Source organism: Perissodus microlepis, chromosome 7, assembly GCF_051167445.1.
Source record: "Perissodus microlepis isolate ML-2025 ecotype Zambia chromosome 7, ASM5116744v1, whole genome shotgun sequence".
In the NCBI taxonomy this organism is placed as follows: domain Eukaryota; kingdom Metazoa; phylum Chordata; class Actinopteri; order Cichliformes; family Cichlidae; genus Perissodus; species Perissodus microlepis.
In genome coordinates this window covers 37485239-37497048 of record NC_140467.1, presented here as the reverse complement: position 1 = coordinate 37497048, position 11810 = coordinate 37485239, and the positions used below count along the sequence as shown (strand labels likewise).

General features: G+C 41.2%; 1 protein-coding gene across 1 annotated transcript; it reads right to left on the bottom strand.

The window, feature by feature from the left end:
- Positions 1–105: 105 nt before the first annotated feature.
- On the bottom strand, positions 106–11694 carry slc46a2 (solute carrier family 46 member 2). Its single transcript, XM_084934873.1, has 7 exons — positions 10913–11694; positions 9735–9905; positions 8943–9161; positions 8101–8272; positions 4625–4708; positions 2588–2744; positions 106–2506 (listed from the first exon to the last, which is right to left on the bottom strand). Exons 1-7 carry the CDS (start codon positions 11384–11386, stop codon positions 2458–2460), a joined length of 1326 nt encoding a protein of 441 aa, XP_084790999.1. The 5' UTR covers positions 11387–11694; the 3' UTR covers positions 106–2457.
- Positions 11695–11810: the final 116 nt, after the last annotated feature.

The following is an 11810-nucleotide window of genomic DNA, read 5'->3' as shown; positions in this document are numbered from 1 at the left end:
ACTGCAGTTATGCTCTGGGTGAAGAGGTTTAGAAAGGATTGAATATTTAAATATTCTTTCATACAGACAATTTAAAAACATCACAACAAGCCTTAATGTTTATTTAACAAAAAGATTTTATTTAGTGTCATTGCAGCTCGAACACCAACGTAAGTTGCTCTTTATGTTTAATAATTTCATTTAAACTACAGCAGAAGCCCCCTTTTATGCACCGTCAACAAATAAAAGTGCAATAATGTGCAAATGCAAAATAACTATTACAAAAAAAACCTTCATTTGGTTTCCTTCAATCAGTACTATAAGCACTACTTCAGCTATACAAACATGTCTACTAATAACTAAAATATGGCTTTAAATTTCTACATAAATTCATGCACAGAACTGTACCAGTACCTTCAGACTTAGACAGATGAACATAAAGCACAATCAAATAAATTAGTGGGTCAATATGTAAGGATAATAAAAATATATAAAAGCAAACAAAAGGTTATGTCAAAAAAGATCCCTTAGACTGCCAGTAGTCGGTGTGCGAGAACGTCAAATGACACCAAACCTAAAGCTTTTCCTAAAATATGTGTTGTGAGCAGCTGACCGATGGTGATGATACACGGAGTCATGAGCGGGGGAGAATCCAGCAGTTTTTTTCCCATCCACAGAACACTTGTCCACGCACTTGTGATCGTTTGCTAACGTTGCGCTGAATGTTTCAGGCACAACACATTTTTCCTTTTGTTTCCTTACGAACTGCGTCAGTAGGATTAATCTGTCAAATACGCAGCATTAGCTTCCTGTGAAACTTATTTCTGTGTCTTTGTGTTTCTGGCAGCAAAGAAATTAAGAGGTGACTGTTTTGTTAATAATTTACATTGGTTTGCCACTGGGTGCAGACAGGTGGTAAAATATTTGATATTTAAAAAATCAATAATATCCTCTGAGCAGCAAAAATCGGTTCAATCTAAAGAAAACTGGGCAATGTTTTGCTATGGTTTACAGATTGAACGTCGTGTTTCAGTCTTATAATGTGCAACAGTGCGCATCAGACTTATGGAGTATGTTTTTCTTTCAACTTTTTTGGGCTTGTTGCCCAATCTGTAGTGGCGTCTATGCAAGCCCTGCTGATTTAAAAAGCAGTGCATGCAATTAGTCCGTTGCCACTGGTGTAATGCTTAGCTATTATATCAGGGAGCTTAATACAACACTGTTTAAAAAAAAAGAGAGAAAAAGTTTGGTATGTTTGGTATTGGGGCTGAAAGCTCGTTTCCGCCACTGAAAAAAAAAAAACCCTGATTGGCAGAGCTCATTCGATATTTCGTTATCTGACGTAATAACTGTATTTTTTATTTTGTAGACCAAAATTTCGGAGATAGTAACTCTAATTTTCCATTTCTGGATGCCAGAAACTGTTTTTGGCAGAGACAAGCTTCCGTAAAACGCAGTGTAGCTTGCAGCAGGTTTAAGTCACACCTCAGAAACAGTGACCTCTAGAGGAGTTAAGGTGATGTGAACAGGACACAGACCGTAAACAGTACAAAAAGATGGGCGTGCCTTCTGCGTCTGATGAAATCTGTATTGTCGTTTTGTGGCCAGCAGGGGGCTGGCCATTAAACTCATGTCTGAGAAATAATACAGATGGCATTGCAGGGTTAGGACTTGTACAGATGATGTAAGAAAATGTCGCTAGTTTCAGATTTCATAAATGATCCTCTTTATTAGACTCAGTCAGAAGCTGTTAGCCAATGACTGTGCGGTTTCTCGAGCCTCGAGGCTTCACCTTGAGACATCACAGTGGCCATGTCCACCGTTTACACCGTCTGTGACTCAAACTGGATTCACTTCGTGTAGCTTTGACCTAAACCCAAACTGCAGCTAAGCTGGCATCAGAGCAGCACTCTCATTAAGTTTGTGCACATTACTGTGCAAGTACAGTAACAACTGCAAAGTCTTTAAATATGGAAACAGAAACAGTAACAGCCAAAAACACCCCCCGATTTTATAACCACACTTCCACTTCTAGCTTCTAGTTTACAAATCCACAAAAACAGTAGGCAGTTAAGTAAAAACAGGTGAATTTATAACAGAGATCAACTTGTGTCAAACTTTCTGTTCCTGTAACAGCCTGAGAGGACTCCAGGATACAAAACTCCTAACGAAGTTGTTTAAAATATGACCCATGGCTGAAAACTGAGTGTGAGTAACAGTTTGCTGACAGAAGCAGCCAACGCAGTCCGTGACAAATCCTAAACTATGTGGAAATCACCGTGGCAGCTTCTGTCTTTGTGAGGCAGTTGTGATGTAAAAATACTGTTTGCCCTCTTTTATAACTGAGGAAGCCTGTAGGATAGGAAATGCTTTTTCTGCTTTAACAGCACAGGAAGTAGTTTCAAGTCTCAGTTCCCTTCTGCCTTGCACCAATGCTCACTCTCTGCTGCTGGTGATGATGTTGCTGGTTCGGCCGCTCTAAATCTTCTCATACTGCCACCTCTGAGGTGATCTGCAGCCGATGATACTGGAGGGAGTAGACAGAGGAGATGAGACAATGAGACTCTGAAAGGCGGGCACGTTAGTCTGAAGTGATGGGCACACATACCTGATGGGTGTCATTCCCAGTACTGTGAAAATACTGGCTAGTGTGAACACAAAGCCTGGGAACCAGTCCAGGGTTCCCTGATAGATCTTGGTGAAAGCGGGAATGTACGCCAGGCTGGCAAACTTCAGAGCGAGCTGCAGGAAGGTGAGGGTCATGCCTGAGGAGAAGGGGATGGAAGACAAAGGGAATGAAGAGAGAAGAGTTTGCTGTTTGTTTAATCTATACAAGATATTGCTGCTCTGTGTGTGTGTGTGTGTTTGCATTTCTGACGTTTCAAGCAGATGACGGGAGAAAAAGCTCTGGCAGTAAATTGATCTGATCCTGTAATCACCTGGAAACTGTGTGTTCATGTGTGACAGAGAGGGAGGAAGCCTTCTCTGGCTAGTTGCAGAGCAGGCTCTTATAATATGCAGGTCATTGTTTATCGTGAAGCAGCCTTAAAGGGATCACATGGAGGACTTGCTTATGCACAGATCCTCTCACATGCATCCAAAACTCCCTCAAACTCAGCGCATGCACACTGAAACACAAGACTTAAAATGGTGGTAGCTTTATTAAGGCTTAAATATCACAAGACTCCAAGGCAACCACATTTCAAAATAAAATTAAAATGTCTTCAGTTTTACAGGGAAGATTATGTTTAACCTAAAAACTCCAACTGGTTTCGGCACACGGGTCTTCACCAGGGAGTAAAACAGAGTCAATGAATCGTTTCTAGTGGCATTCCACCAATCGGGCCCTTTCACCTGAGGTCTTCCTTTATTAAGATGTTTAAAAAATATAATAAAACCTCACAGTATCATATTATTGAAGAAGAGCACTTCGCAATCAGGGTGCACTTGTGGTTCCAAGATTTACTAAAAGTAAAATGGGAGGCAGAGCCCTCAGCTATCAGGCCCCTCTCCTGTGGAAACAGCTCCCAGTTTGGCTTCAGGGGAGTATAGTTTTAAAATTAGGCTTTAAACCTTCTTTTGTTTTTGTTTTGAAAAAGCTTATAGTTAGAGCTGGATCCGCTTTAGTGATGCTGCTATAAGCTCAGACTGCTGCGAGGCTTCACAAAGCAATCCTTCTATTCTCCACTAATTGAGGAATAATGCTCCCTTCCCTCAACCGGTCATGGCAGATGGCTGCCCCTCCCTGAGTCTCTTCCTGTTAAAAGGCAGTTCTTCCTTAACACTCTCACCAAGTGCTTCCTTGTGGAGGATCATTTGACTATGTGCTAAATTTAAAAAAAAGAAAGAAAAGAAACCGTGTCTGACAGCTATACGGGAAATTCTGCGATTACATAATAACTGAATAATAAATGAAGTCCTCAGCGTTGTGCCACCTGCGTGCACATCTGAATCCTATAAAGCAGTAAAAAAAAACCAAACAGCTGGAACAAGAAACAGCTCCTGCTAACGTCTGGCTTATAAAATCTTCTTGCTTATGCTGAAAAGTGGAAAAATGTGACAGCTAATACTAAAAAAGCTTAAATCATACATGGTCTTTTCATTAATTAGTAAGTTGTTTGGGCCTCGCTCTTTCATGGGGCAGTGTAACGCATGTGACATGAACTTTAATGCGTCAGAGTTGACAAACCTGTTTAAGAGTCATGAAACTGGTGGCACAGCAGCCTATAACGACAATGCTTTGCTGACACAGTATTTTCTCACGAGCATTAAAAATAAACAGGACTGGTGAGTCTTTTCCCCCTCTAACGTATCAATGACCTTCAGACAGCAAACACAACTCGCAGGAAAAGTCATGTTGTCGTTGCTTTAATGCAACCACAGATCACTCCAGCCTACTCTCAACCTGCTCTGCTCTTCGAACTCTGAAGCCATCGTTGATTTTTATGCTGCAGTCAGTAAATATGTGTCGAGTTTATTATGAATGACCAGACTGGGTTTTCATCCATTGTGTTCAGGCACCAATATTATACATTCATTCACGTGCTCAAATGACAGCCTCCAATATTCTCACTTTTTTAAAGTCAGATTAAGATGAAATACAAAGAGTGTGTTAAGTGCTCAAAAATCTTTCCTGCGTACTCACCACATGAAGACGCTGGGACCTGCTGTGAGAGCAGAGATCTGATTGTGGTCATCGGGATGAGAGCAAACAGGGTGAGTGCACGAGCTGCAGAAAACGTTCATGATTAACATTTTGTTTCATAATGAATTCTTCAAATCCGCCAAACCCGACCATAGCTATGCAGCTACTGCTGCCCATTCTGGGTAAGAATGGTCGCACCTGGTGTTTAAACAAATATAATTTTTAATCCGGCAGTGCTTGCTTTAAAACAATGTCCCAATTCAGAGGCTAAATCCTTTGAGGGAAACAGGTCAGGCCTTCACAGGCAGCATTGACCCACCAAATATCTCCCTGCTGAATAACTGCCAGCTGGTGCTCTGGTCACTGAGATATAATTATTAAGATATGAACATACAAAGCATATGTCAGAGGTAAGATTTAGAAAAATCAGCACATGTATCAGAATAAAAACACAAAGCGGTCAACTCCCTGTTTCGTAAACATCCCAAGTTTCAATGACCATGTCCATCAATGCCTCATCAGGCAGTTTGTAGTACAGGTTTTTACCTGACTAAGAAATACTGAGACTAAGGATTTTTAGTCTATTTTTAGTCTTTGTACACACACACACACACACACATTATATATATATATATATATATATATATGTATGTATGTATGTATATACACACACACACACACACACACGTATATATATGTATATATATATGTATATGTATATGAGAGATGGCACGATACCACTTTTTTATGTCCGATACCGATATCATAAATTTGGATATCGGCCGATACCGATATGAATCCGGTATAGTGTTTTTTTTAATAAATAAAACTGTTTTTTTAATATCTTGCTGCATTTTGTATAAGTTCAAACTCAAGTTTAAAAAAAAAATAAAACACTAAAGCTATTCTGTTATACCTGTATGCAAAAAATACACTGCACCCAAAATATTTCATAGTTCAGCAATACTGATCAATCTAATAAACTTAAACCTACACCATCCTCCCTATTCTGGTATTTTAAAGAGTAAGCAACCTAACTAATAGGGTTCCAAACTCCCAGCAAAAAAAAAATAGGGAACCACGCTCCACCTCATGATGCTTAATCGACGTAATCAACTTTAATTTGATGCAGTGTGAAAAAAAATGCACAGAAATCAATTATTTTTCAAGAGTAATTAAATAGATTCAACATCTTTCTTCAACAGAACTGCAGACTGCACAGATGGTACCTTCCCAAAGGAAAAAGTACTACAGCTTACTAGGGTATATTAGACTTAATAGTTACTATATACAGTAATGGACTTCTATACATTTTACATCAGATTAAAACTTTGGGTGTAAGATTCAGATAATTAATTATTCAAAGCTGGACATTTTAAATGAGAATAAGAAAGAAAAGTATTTCTTTGTGCCCCCTTTTCCCTGTTCATGCCCTATCGGCTCCCCTGGCTAAACTTTGCTATATCCGCCCCTGCACAGTTACCAGCCGTCAACTAGGTAGAAAAGGATCCTGGTGTACAAAGTAATATTGAATAAATTCTAACAACAGCTTATCAAGCTTAAACATGCTGCTGTTGTTCAGCTGCTGGTTTCCTCTTTCTGGTGAGAAGTGGGCCAAAAACAAAGAAGAGAGACGGACTCACGACAGATAAGCCGATCAGCTGATCATTGATCAGTTTCATGATTGAAGTAGCAGCAGGAGAGAGAGGGAGAGGCAGTTGCTCCATATATCGGTTGTTAAGCTTAACGCGGGAATGCTTTACAAACATTCAGAGATGAACTTACACACTTGCTTTATTTCTCTCTGGGATAACTTCCTCGGAGATGAAATGCCGGTTTGGTAGCGAGGCTCCAAATACTGAACCAGACAGGTCTCCCACGCCACAGCCGCTCTATCACGTGATGCACACTGCTCCGACTGCTAAGGTTATGGGCCGAGTTACGCCATGTTGCAAGTTTTGTGAGGTGTTTTTTTGATATTTAATGGATCGGATTACATTTTTTATTTCTCTCCGATATCCGATCCAGTAATTTAGGTCAGTATCGGACCGATACCGATACGTAATATCAGATCGGTCCATCTCTAATATATATATATATATATATATTGTCCAAGTTCAGAAGTGAAGTATGATAAATAGCAAATAAAAAATATCCTAGTGGTGTCAATCCCGCCCAAACAATAATTAAGACACAGTATCTCATTTGTTTATAGCCAGAAAATAGACCAGACCACAACTGCTGAGAAATGTCCTTTTTTACATTTCCACATGTTTATCCACGAGCTTTAGCTGAGTAGCTGTTTGCTGGGTGTACATATTGAGTATTGAATGTCTTAGCCTTCAGTAAGAATGCAGATCTCTTATAGTGGTCACTACAGTGGACAGCTATTCAAAAGCTGTTTTCTTGTATTTGTGTCAGTGTTGATAGCATATTTGCACATAAACCACCACATTGGACACTGATGTGTGACTCCGTACCCTGCCACCCACTGGCCAGCCAGTGGACTAAGTGGATATGTAAAAAACTCTTTGCAAAGTACATGTTTAAAAAATATGAAGTTCAAAAATATTTTTTTCATGCCTAAAGATGAATAAAAATACTTAAGAAAAAAATCCTGATTGAGGTCATAATTCATGCATGAAAGGGTTAAATAAACCTTATCAAACTTAATTGGTTGAAACTAACTCCTGGGTGATTTGGTAATTAAATGTAATGTTCTTGTTGACTGCCTGTGTGCATATAACATGCTTCCTGCAGCACAGCACTCTTAGACTAAGGGGGAAAAAGTGTTTATGGCTTATAATCACTCCTAGTTCCTTGTTTTGGTTCCTACTTTTTTATGATTCATGGTGGTGTTTTAGGTCTGACGTAAACTCAAATAAACAGCTTGAATTTTAGCACACAAACTTATTTTGCTTGCTGAGTCAAACTTTCTAATCCATCAAAGCATAAACACACATTTTTTCCCATTTGCTGTTTGCTGTGCGAACCACTTGGCAAAGTAAAAATAAAAGCAATGATTGGAATCTGAACACGCAGCTCTTCTGGGAACTAAACCTGATCTGTTTTTTAGACAATACCAAGTGCCACATGAAGAACAGGTTAGGAGCAGTCACATAACTGGGCCTTTGTTGCTTTCAGCGTCTAATTTTTTTATTTTCTCACTTAAAAACACATTATTTTAGGGCAGCTTTTCATCTTTATTTGACATGACTGAGAAGAATACTGGAAAGTGGGGGAAAACACACAGCAAAGGGTCCTAGGTTAGGCTTGCATTGAGCCTGATCAACCAGGGGCGCTAAACTGGGGGCCTATTTACTCTGTTTAAAGGTCATAGGAGAAAATGAAGGATGTGGCCTGTGCGTGTGGCATGAGTTCTAAACCCGCCTCAAATCTTCTGGATGAAGTGTCTCTATTAGCTGCTAATCCACCACAAATTTACTATAAAATCCGTGTAACATGTTTGTTCTTACCGAGGTAGAAAGTGAGGGTCGTCGTTACAAAGGACATGAAGTAGATCCCGACAGCGAAGGACACCATGCCGATCAGAATGAGCGAGGTGTCGCTGCAGCAGCGTCGAAACCCGATGACACCTATGTAACTGGTGAGGAAGATCACACAGCCTGCTGCATTCCCGTACCCCACCTGAAGAAAGAGGAAAAGAAATGAGAAAAAAAAGAAGGGAGAGATGTTCAGCGATAGAGAGGCAATAATAAACAGACTATGCAACTAGAACAGATGGCATTAATGCTTAAGTGCCTTAAATCTGCATTATTTTTAATGACCAGCAGGGTCATTAAAACTCCTCTGGTTGCAGAAACACTCCTGGCTGTATAGACCAGGGTTCCCCAATCCCAGTCCACGAGGGCCGGTGTCCCTGCAGGTTTTAGATGTGCCCTCCATCACAGCTGATTTAAATGGATAAATTACCTTCCTAACATGTCTTGAAGTTCCCCAGAGGCCATGAACTAATCATGTGATTCAAGTGTGCTGACCCAGGGTGAGATCTAAAACCTGCAGGGACACCGGCCCTTGTGGATTGGGATTGGGGACCCCTGGTATAGACATTTGTGGGAAAACATACCTCAGCTCCCTCAGTCTGTTCAGAAGACTATAGTCATACAGTCAGAAAGGAGGATGAACAAGGGTGTGCTCATTAGCTAACAACATACCAATCACAAGCCAACCGATGGCTAAGCTTAGACGCTAATATTTAGAATTGTCCCGTCTGCTTAAAATAGACTTAAAACTAGCAGTGTTACTTTTATCCCATCTTTTTTGCATCAAATCACAAAAATGGGGTAAAAAAACTTACTAGAGTGGCGTTCCAGCTGAGTGGTGCTCTCAGCACAAAGGCGCCCAGTACTTCAATGGCTCCGCCCACTGCAAAGTCGTACAGGATGGCAGCCACAAACAGCAGAGCCACATTCACTCGGTTTATCTCAACAGGAGCCTCGACAACTGAAGAGTTAGTGGAGGCGCGTAACAGGAGGTGGTGGTTCTCCTCCAGCTCTCCATCACTTACACCTTTCACCTTTAATAAAGACGGACATGCGTGGTATATGAGCTCGGCGAGGTGGTAGAGCGAGCACGCGTGGCTAAAACTGAAGGCAGAACATGAATAAAGATGGTTCTAGTTATAAGACACATAATTACAGATTAATGTAATTATTTACATTATTATTACAGCAGCATGTTTAATGATCGACAATTTAGCTTGCTGTTCTTTATTTTATGTCATAGATGTACTTTTAGGTCATTAGGTCATGGTGAGGTCACCAAAGAGGAAAAAGTTTTGTTTTTTTTTCTACTTTTGGCTCTGTATGATGTCAGTAGGATCAGATCCTCTGAATGTGGTTATCTCTACCTGGTGTTCAGAGCCGTTTTGTTTTGAAGGGGCAGCTAATCAGAAAAAACTTACCTTTAAGGGGGGAGGAGCTAGAAGCAAAGTGGATGAAGGGCCATTATAAAATATACTGTGAATCATGCAAAGCTGCTCCAATAGAGTCCAAGAATAAAAATAAACAATCTGATTAGAAATACACAAAAAACACATGGCTACACTGGACCCTCGCCCTTCTGAACCCTCTCACATGCACACACTGACCTGCAGCAGGAATATGGAGTGTAAGAGGCAGAGCAGATGCAGCAGTGTGCTGATGATAAGCAGGATGGTCCCACGTCCCAAACTGGAGCTGTACAGGTGGAACAGATGGCCAGAAGCGAGGCTGCCCACCACGCCTGCTAACCCATACGTGAACTCCACCCTCATCAACACCTGCAAGGGGGCACAGGGTTATTTCTTTTCTTTTAATATAAATCAGTTAAAGTAAACTGTTTTGCTTTTGTTTGGGGTTTTTTTTTTCAGTTCAATTCAGCTGAATCAGGGAGTAAAAGCCATCTGTCACAACGGGTTTGGGGGTGAAGGGAGGCAAACAGGACAAAGAAACACTGTGGAAGAGAGCAAGAGTAGTAATAATAACTTAATAATAACTAATGACTACATGCAGATTGGTGTATTAACACAGGGAGTGAAGATGAAACAGTGCATCATGGGAAGCTCCCAGCTTTCTAGGCCTATTGCAGCACAACTAAGGAAGGATTCAGGGTCACTTGATCTAGAACTATCACCATGCTTTATCAAAAAGGAAAGTCTTAAGTTTAATCTTAAAAGTAGAGAGGGAATCCAGACTGGGAGCTGGCTCCACAGCAGAGGGGGCTAACCCTGGGTGATTTGGTAATTAAATGTAATTTTCTTTTTGATCGCCTGTGTGCATATAACGTGCTTCCTGAAGCACAGTACTCTCAGACTTAGAAAGTGTTTATGGCTTTATGTTAAAAGTATAAGCTTACTTTTTTTTAAGTTCACTGAATATATATTTGAGTTTTATTGTGTTTCTTTTAGGTACAACATCTGCATTGCATAGATTTTAGTTAAAAGAGGTGACGCAGACTCGTATATCGACCAATTGTGCTCACATGAGCAATAAAACCTAAAGGCCATTTTTGAATAAGGGAAATCCCTGAAAAAAATAATAGCGAAAGACTGAAAAATCTGGTAAAAAAAAAAAAAAGAGAGAGAGAGAGAGAGAGAGAAAGAGAGAAAGAAACGTTCTTCTTTAATAGCCCAACTCATTCGTTTATATCCTTGTAATTCTTACTTTTTGCACATTATCATCAGTTTTACAGTCACACACAAAGTTTTGTGATTGAAAGTAAGTTATTTTGAGGCTCCTCTCGGCGCTCCTTCCACGGCTTTGCAGCTGCAGCACGCCTGTAACTCACCTTGGAGCGGTCGGCCGCCGTGGAGCCGAGCGAAGCTAGAGTCATTACACCGGGCCAATATGCGGTGAACCCACCGGAGAGCCCGAGGAGAGTCCCCGCCGCGAACATCACCTGCAGCGGCAGTTTTAGAACGACTACCAGGAGCAGGATGACCCTAGACAACAGGTAGCCGGTGAGGGGGGACACGATGGGGGCTTTCCTCCGGCCGCGGTCGCTCAGTCTTGCCAGGAACAGCGCAGGAAGGATGGCAGTCAGCTGGATAATGAGGTTGTTGATCATGTAGAAGTCGGTCATGGCTTTCTGCTGGGCATCCTCACTGGAGTGGCCCGGGTCGGTAGCGTTGGCACAGCGGTCCCTGACCACCATCTGCAGCGCGGTATCAAAGAGAGTGCTGCCCAGCTGCTCGAGCACGATGATCGGCTCGATCTGCCGAAGCATCGCGAAGGCTGCTTGACACAAGTTCGGTACCACCATGATCTGGATTGTTGTAACTTTGTAAAAAAAATAAAGATGACCGTCCTCTAGGACTTCTTCCGTCAGTAGTAAGTGAAGGGTGCGCGCGCGTGTGCTTCAAACTAAGCAGCCTCACCGAGGAAACACGCCCACTTCCTCATCCCCTGCTGCTGATCAGCTGGCTTCAGTGCACTCTGTCAGATTTTAGGAAACCACCTTCTTTCATCAGTGGCTCTGGGCCACTATTTACATTTTCATCATTACCATTTCTCTGTGCTCCCTATTATATCTCCACACAAATCATCTCTCGTTGCATTTATCTAGGTTTGAGATATAAAACTGAAACACAACTGAGCTGCAATCCAAAACATGGCATTAGATATGAACCCATTGAAGGCAGTTAATCCATCTCAGCTGGTATACTTTCATTTTCATTTACACTTTT

What these genes read in the sequence shown, in the direction of transcription:
- slc46a2 (XM_084934873.1), bottom strand. Translation starts at nt 11,386, where the DNA reads ATGGTGGTACCGAACTTGTGTCAAGCAGCCTTCGCGATGCTTCGGCAG. An exon ending in ACTCCATATTCCTGCTGCAG is followed by an intron (nt 9,162 to 9,734) that starts GTCAGTGTGTGC and finishes TCTTTATTAAAG; the next exon opens with GTGAAAGGTGTAAGTGATGG. An exon ending in CTGGGAATGACACCCATCAG is followed by an intron (nt 2,507 to 2,587) that starts GTATGTGTGCCC and finishes TACTCCCTCCAG; the next exon opens with TATCATCGGCTGCAGATCAC.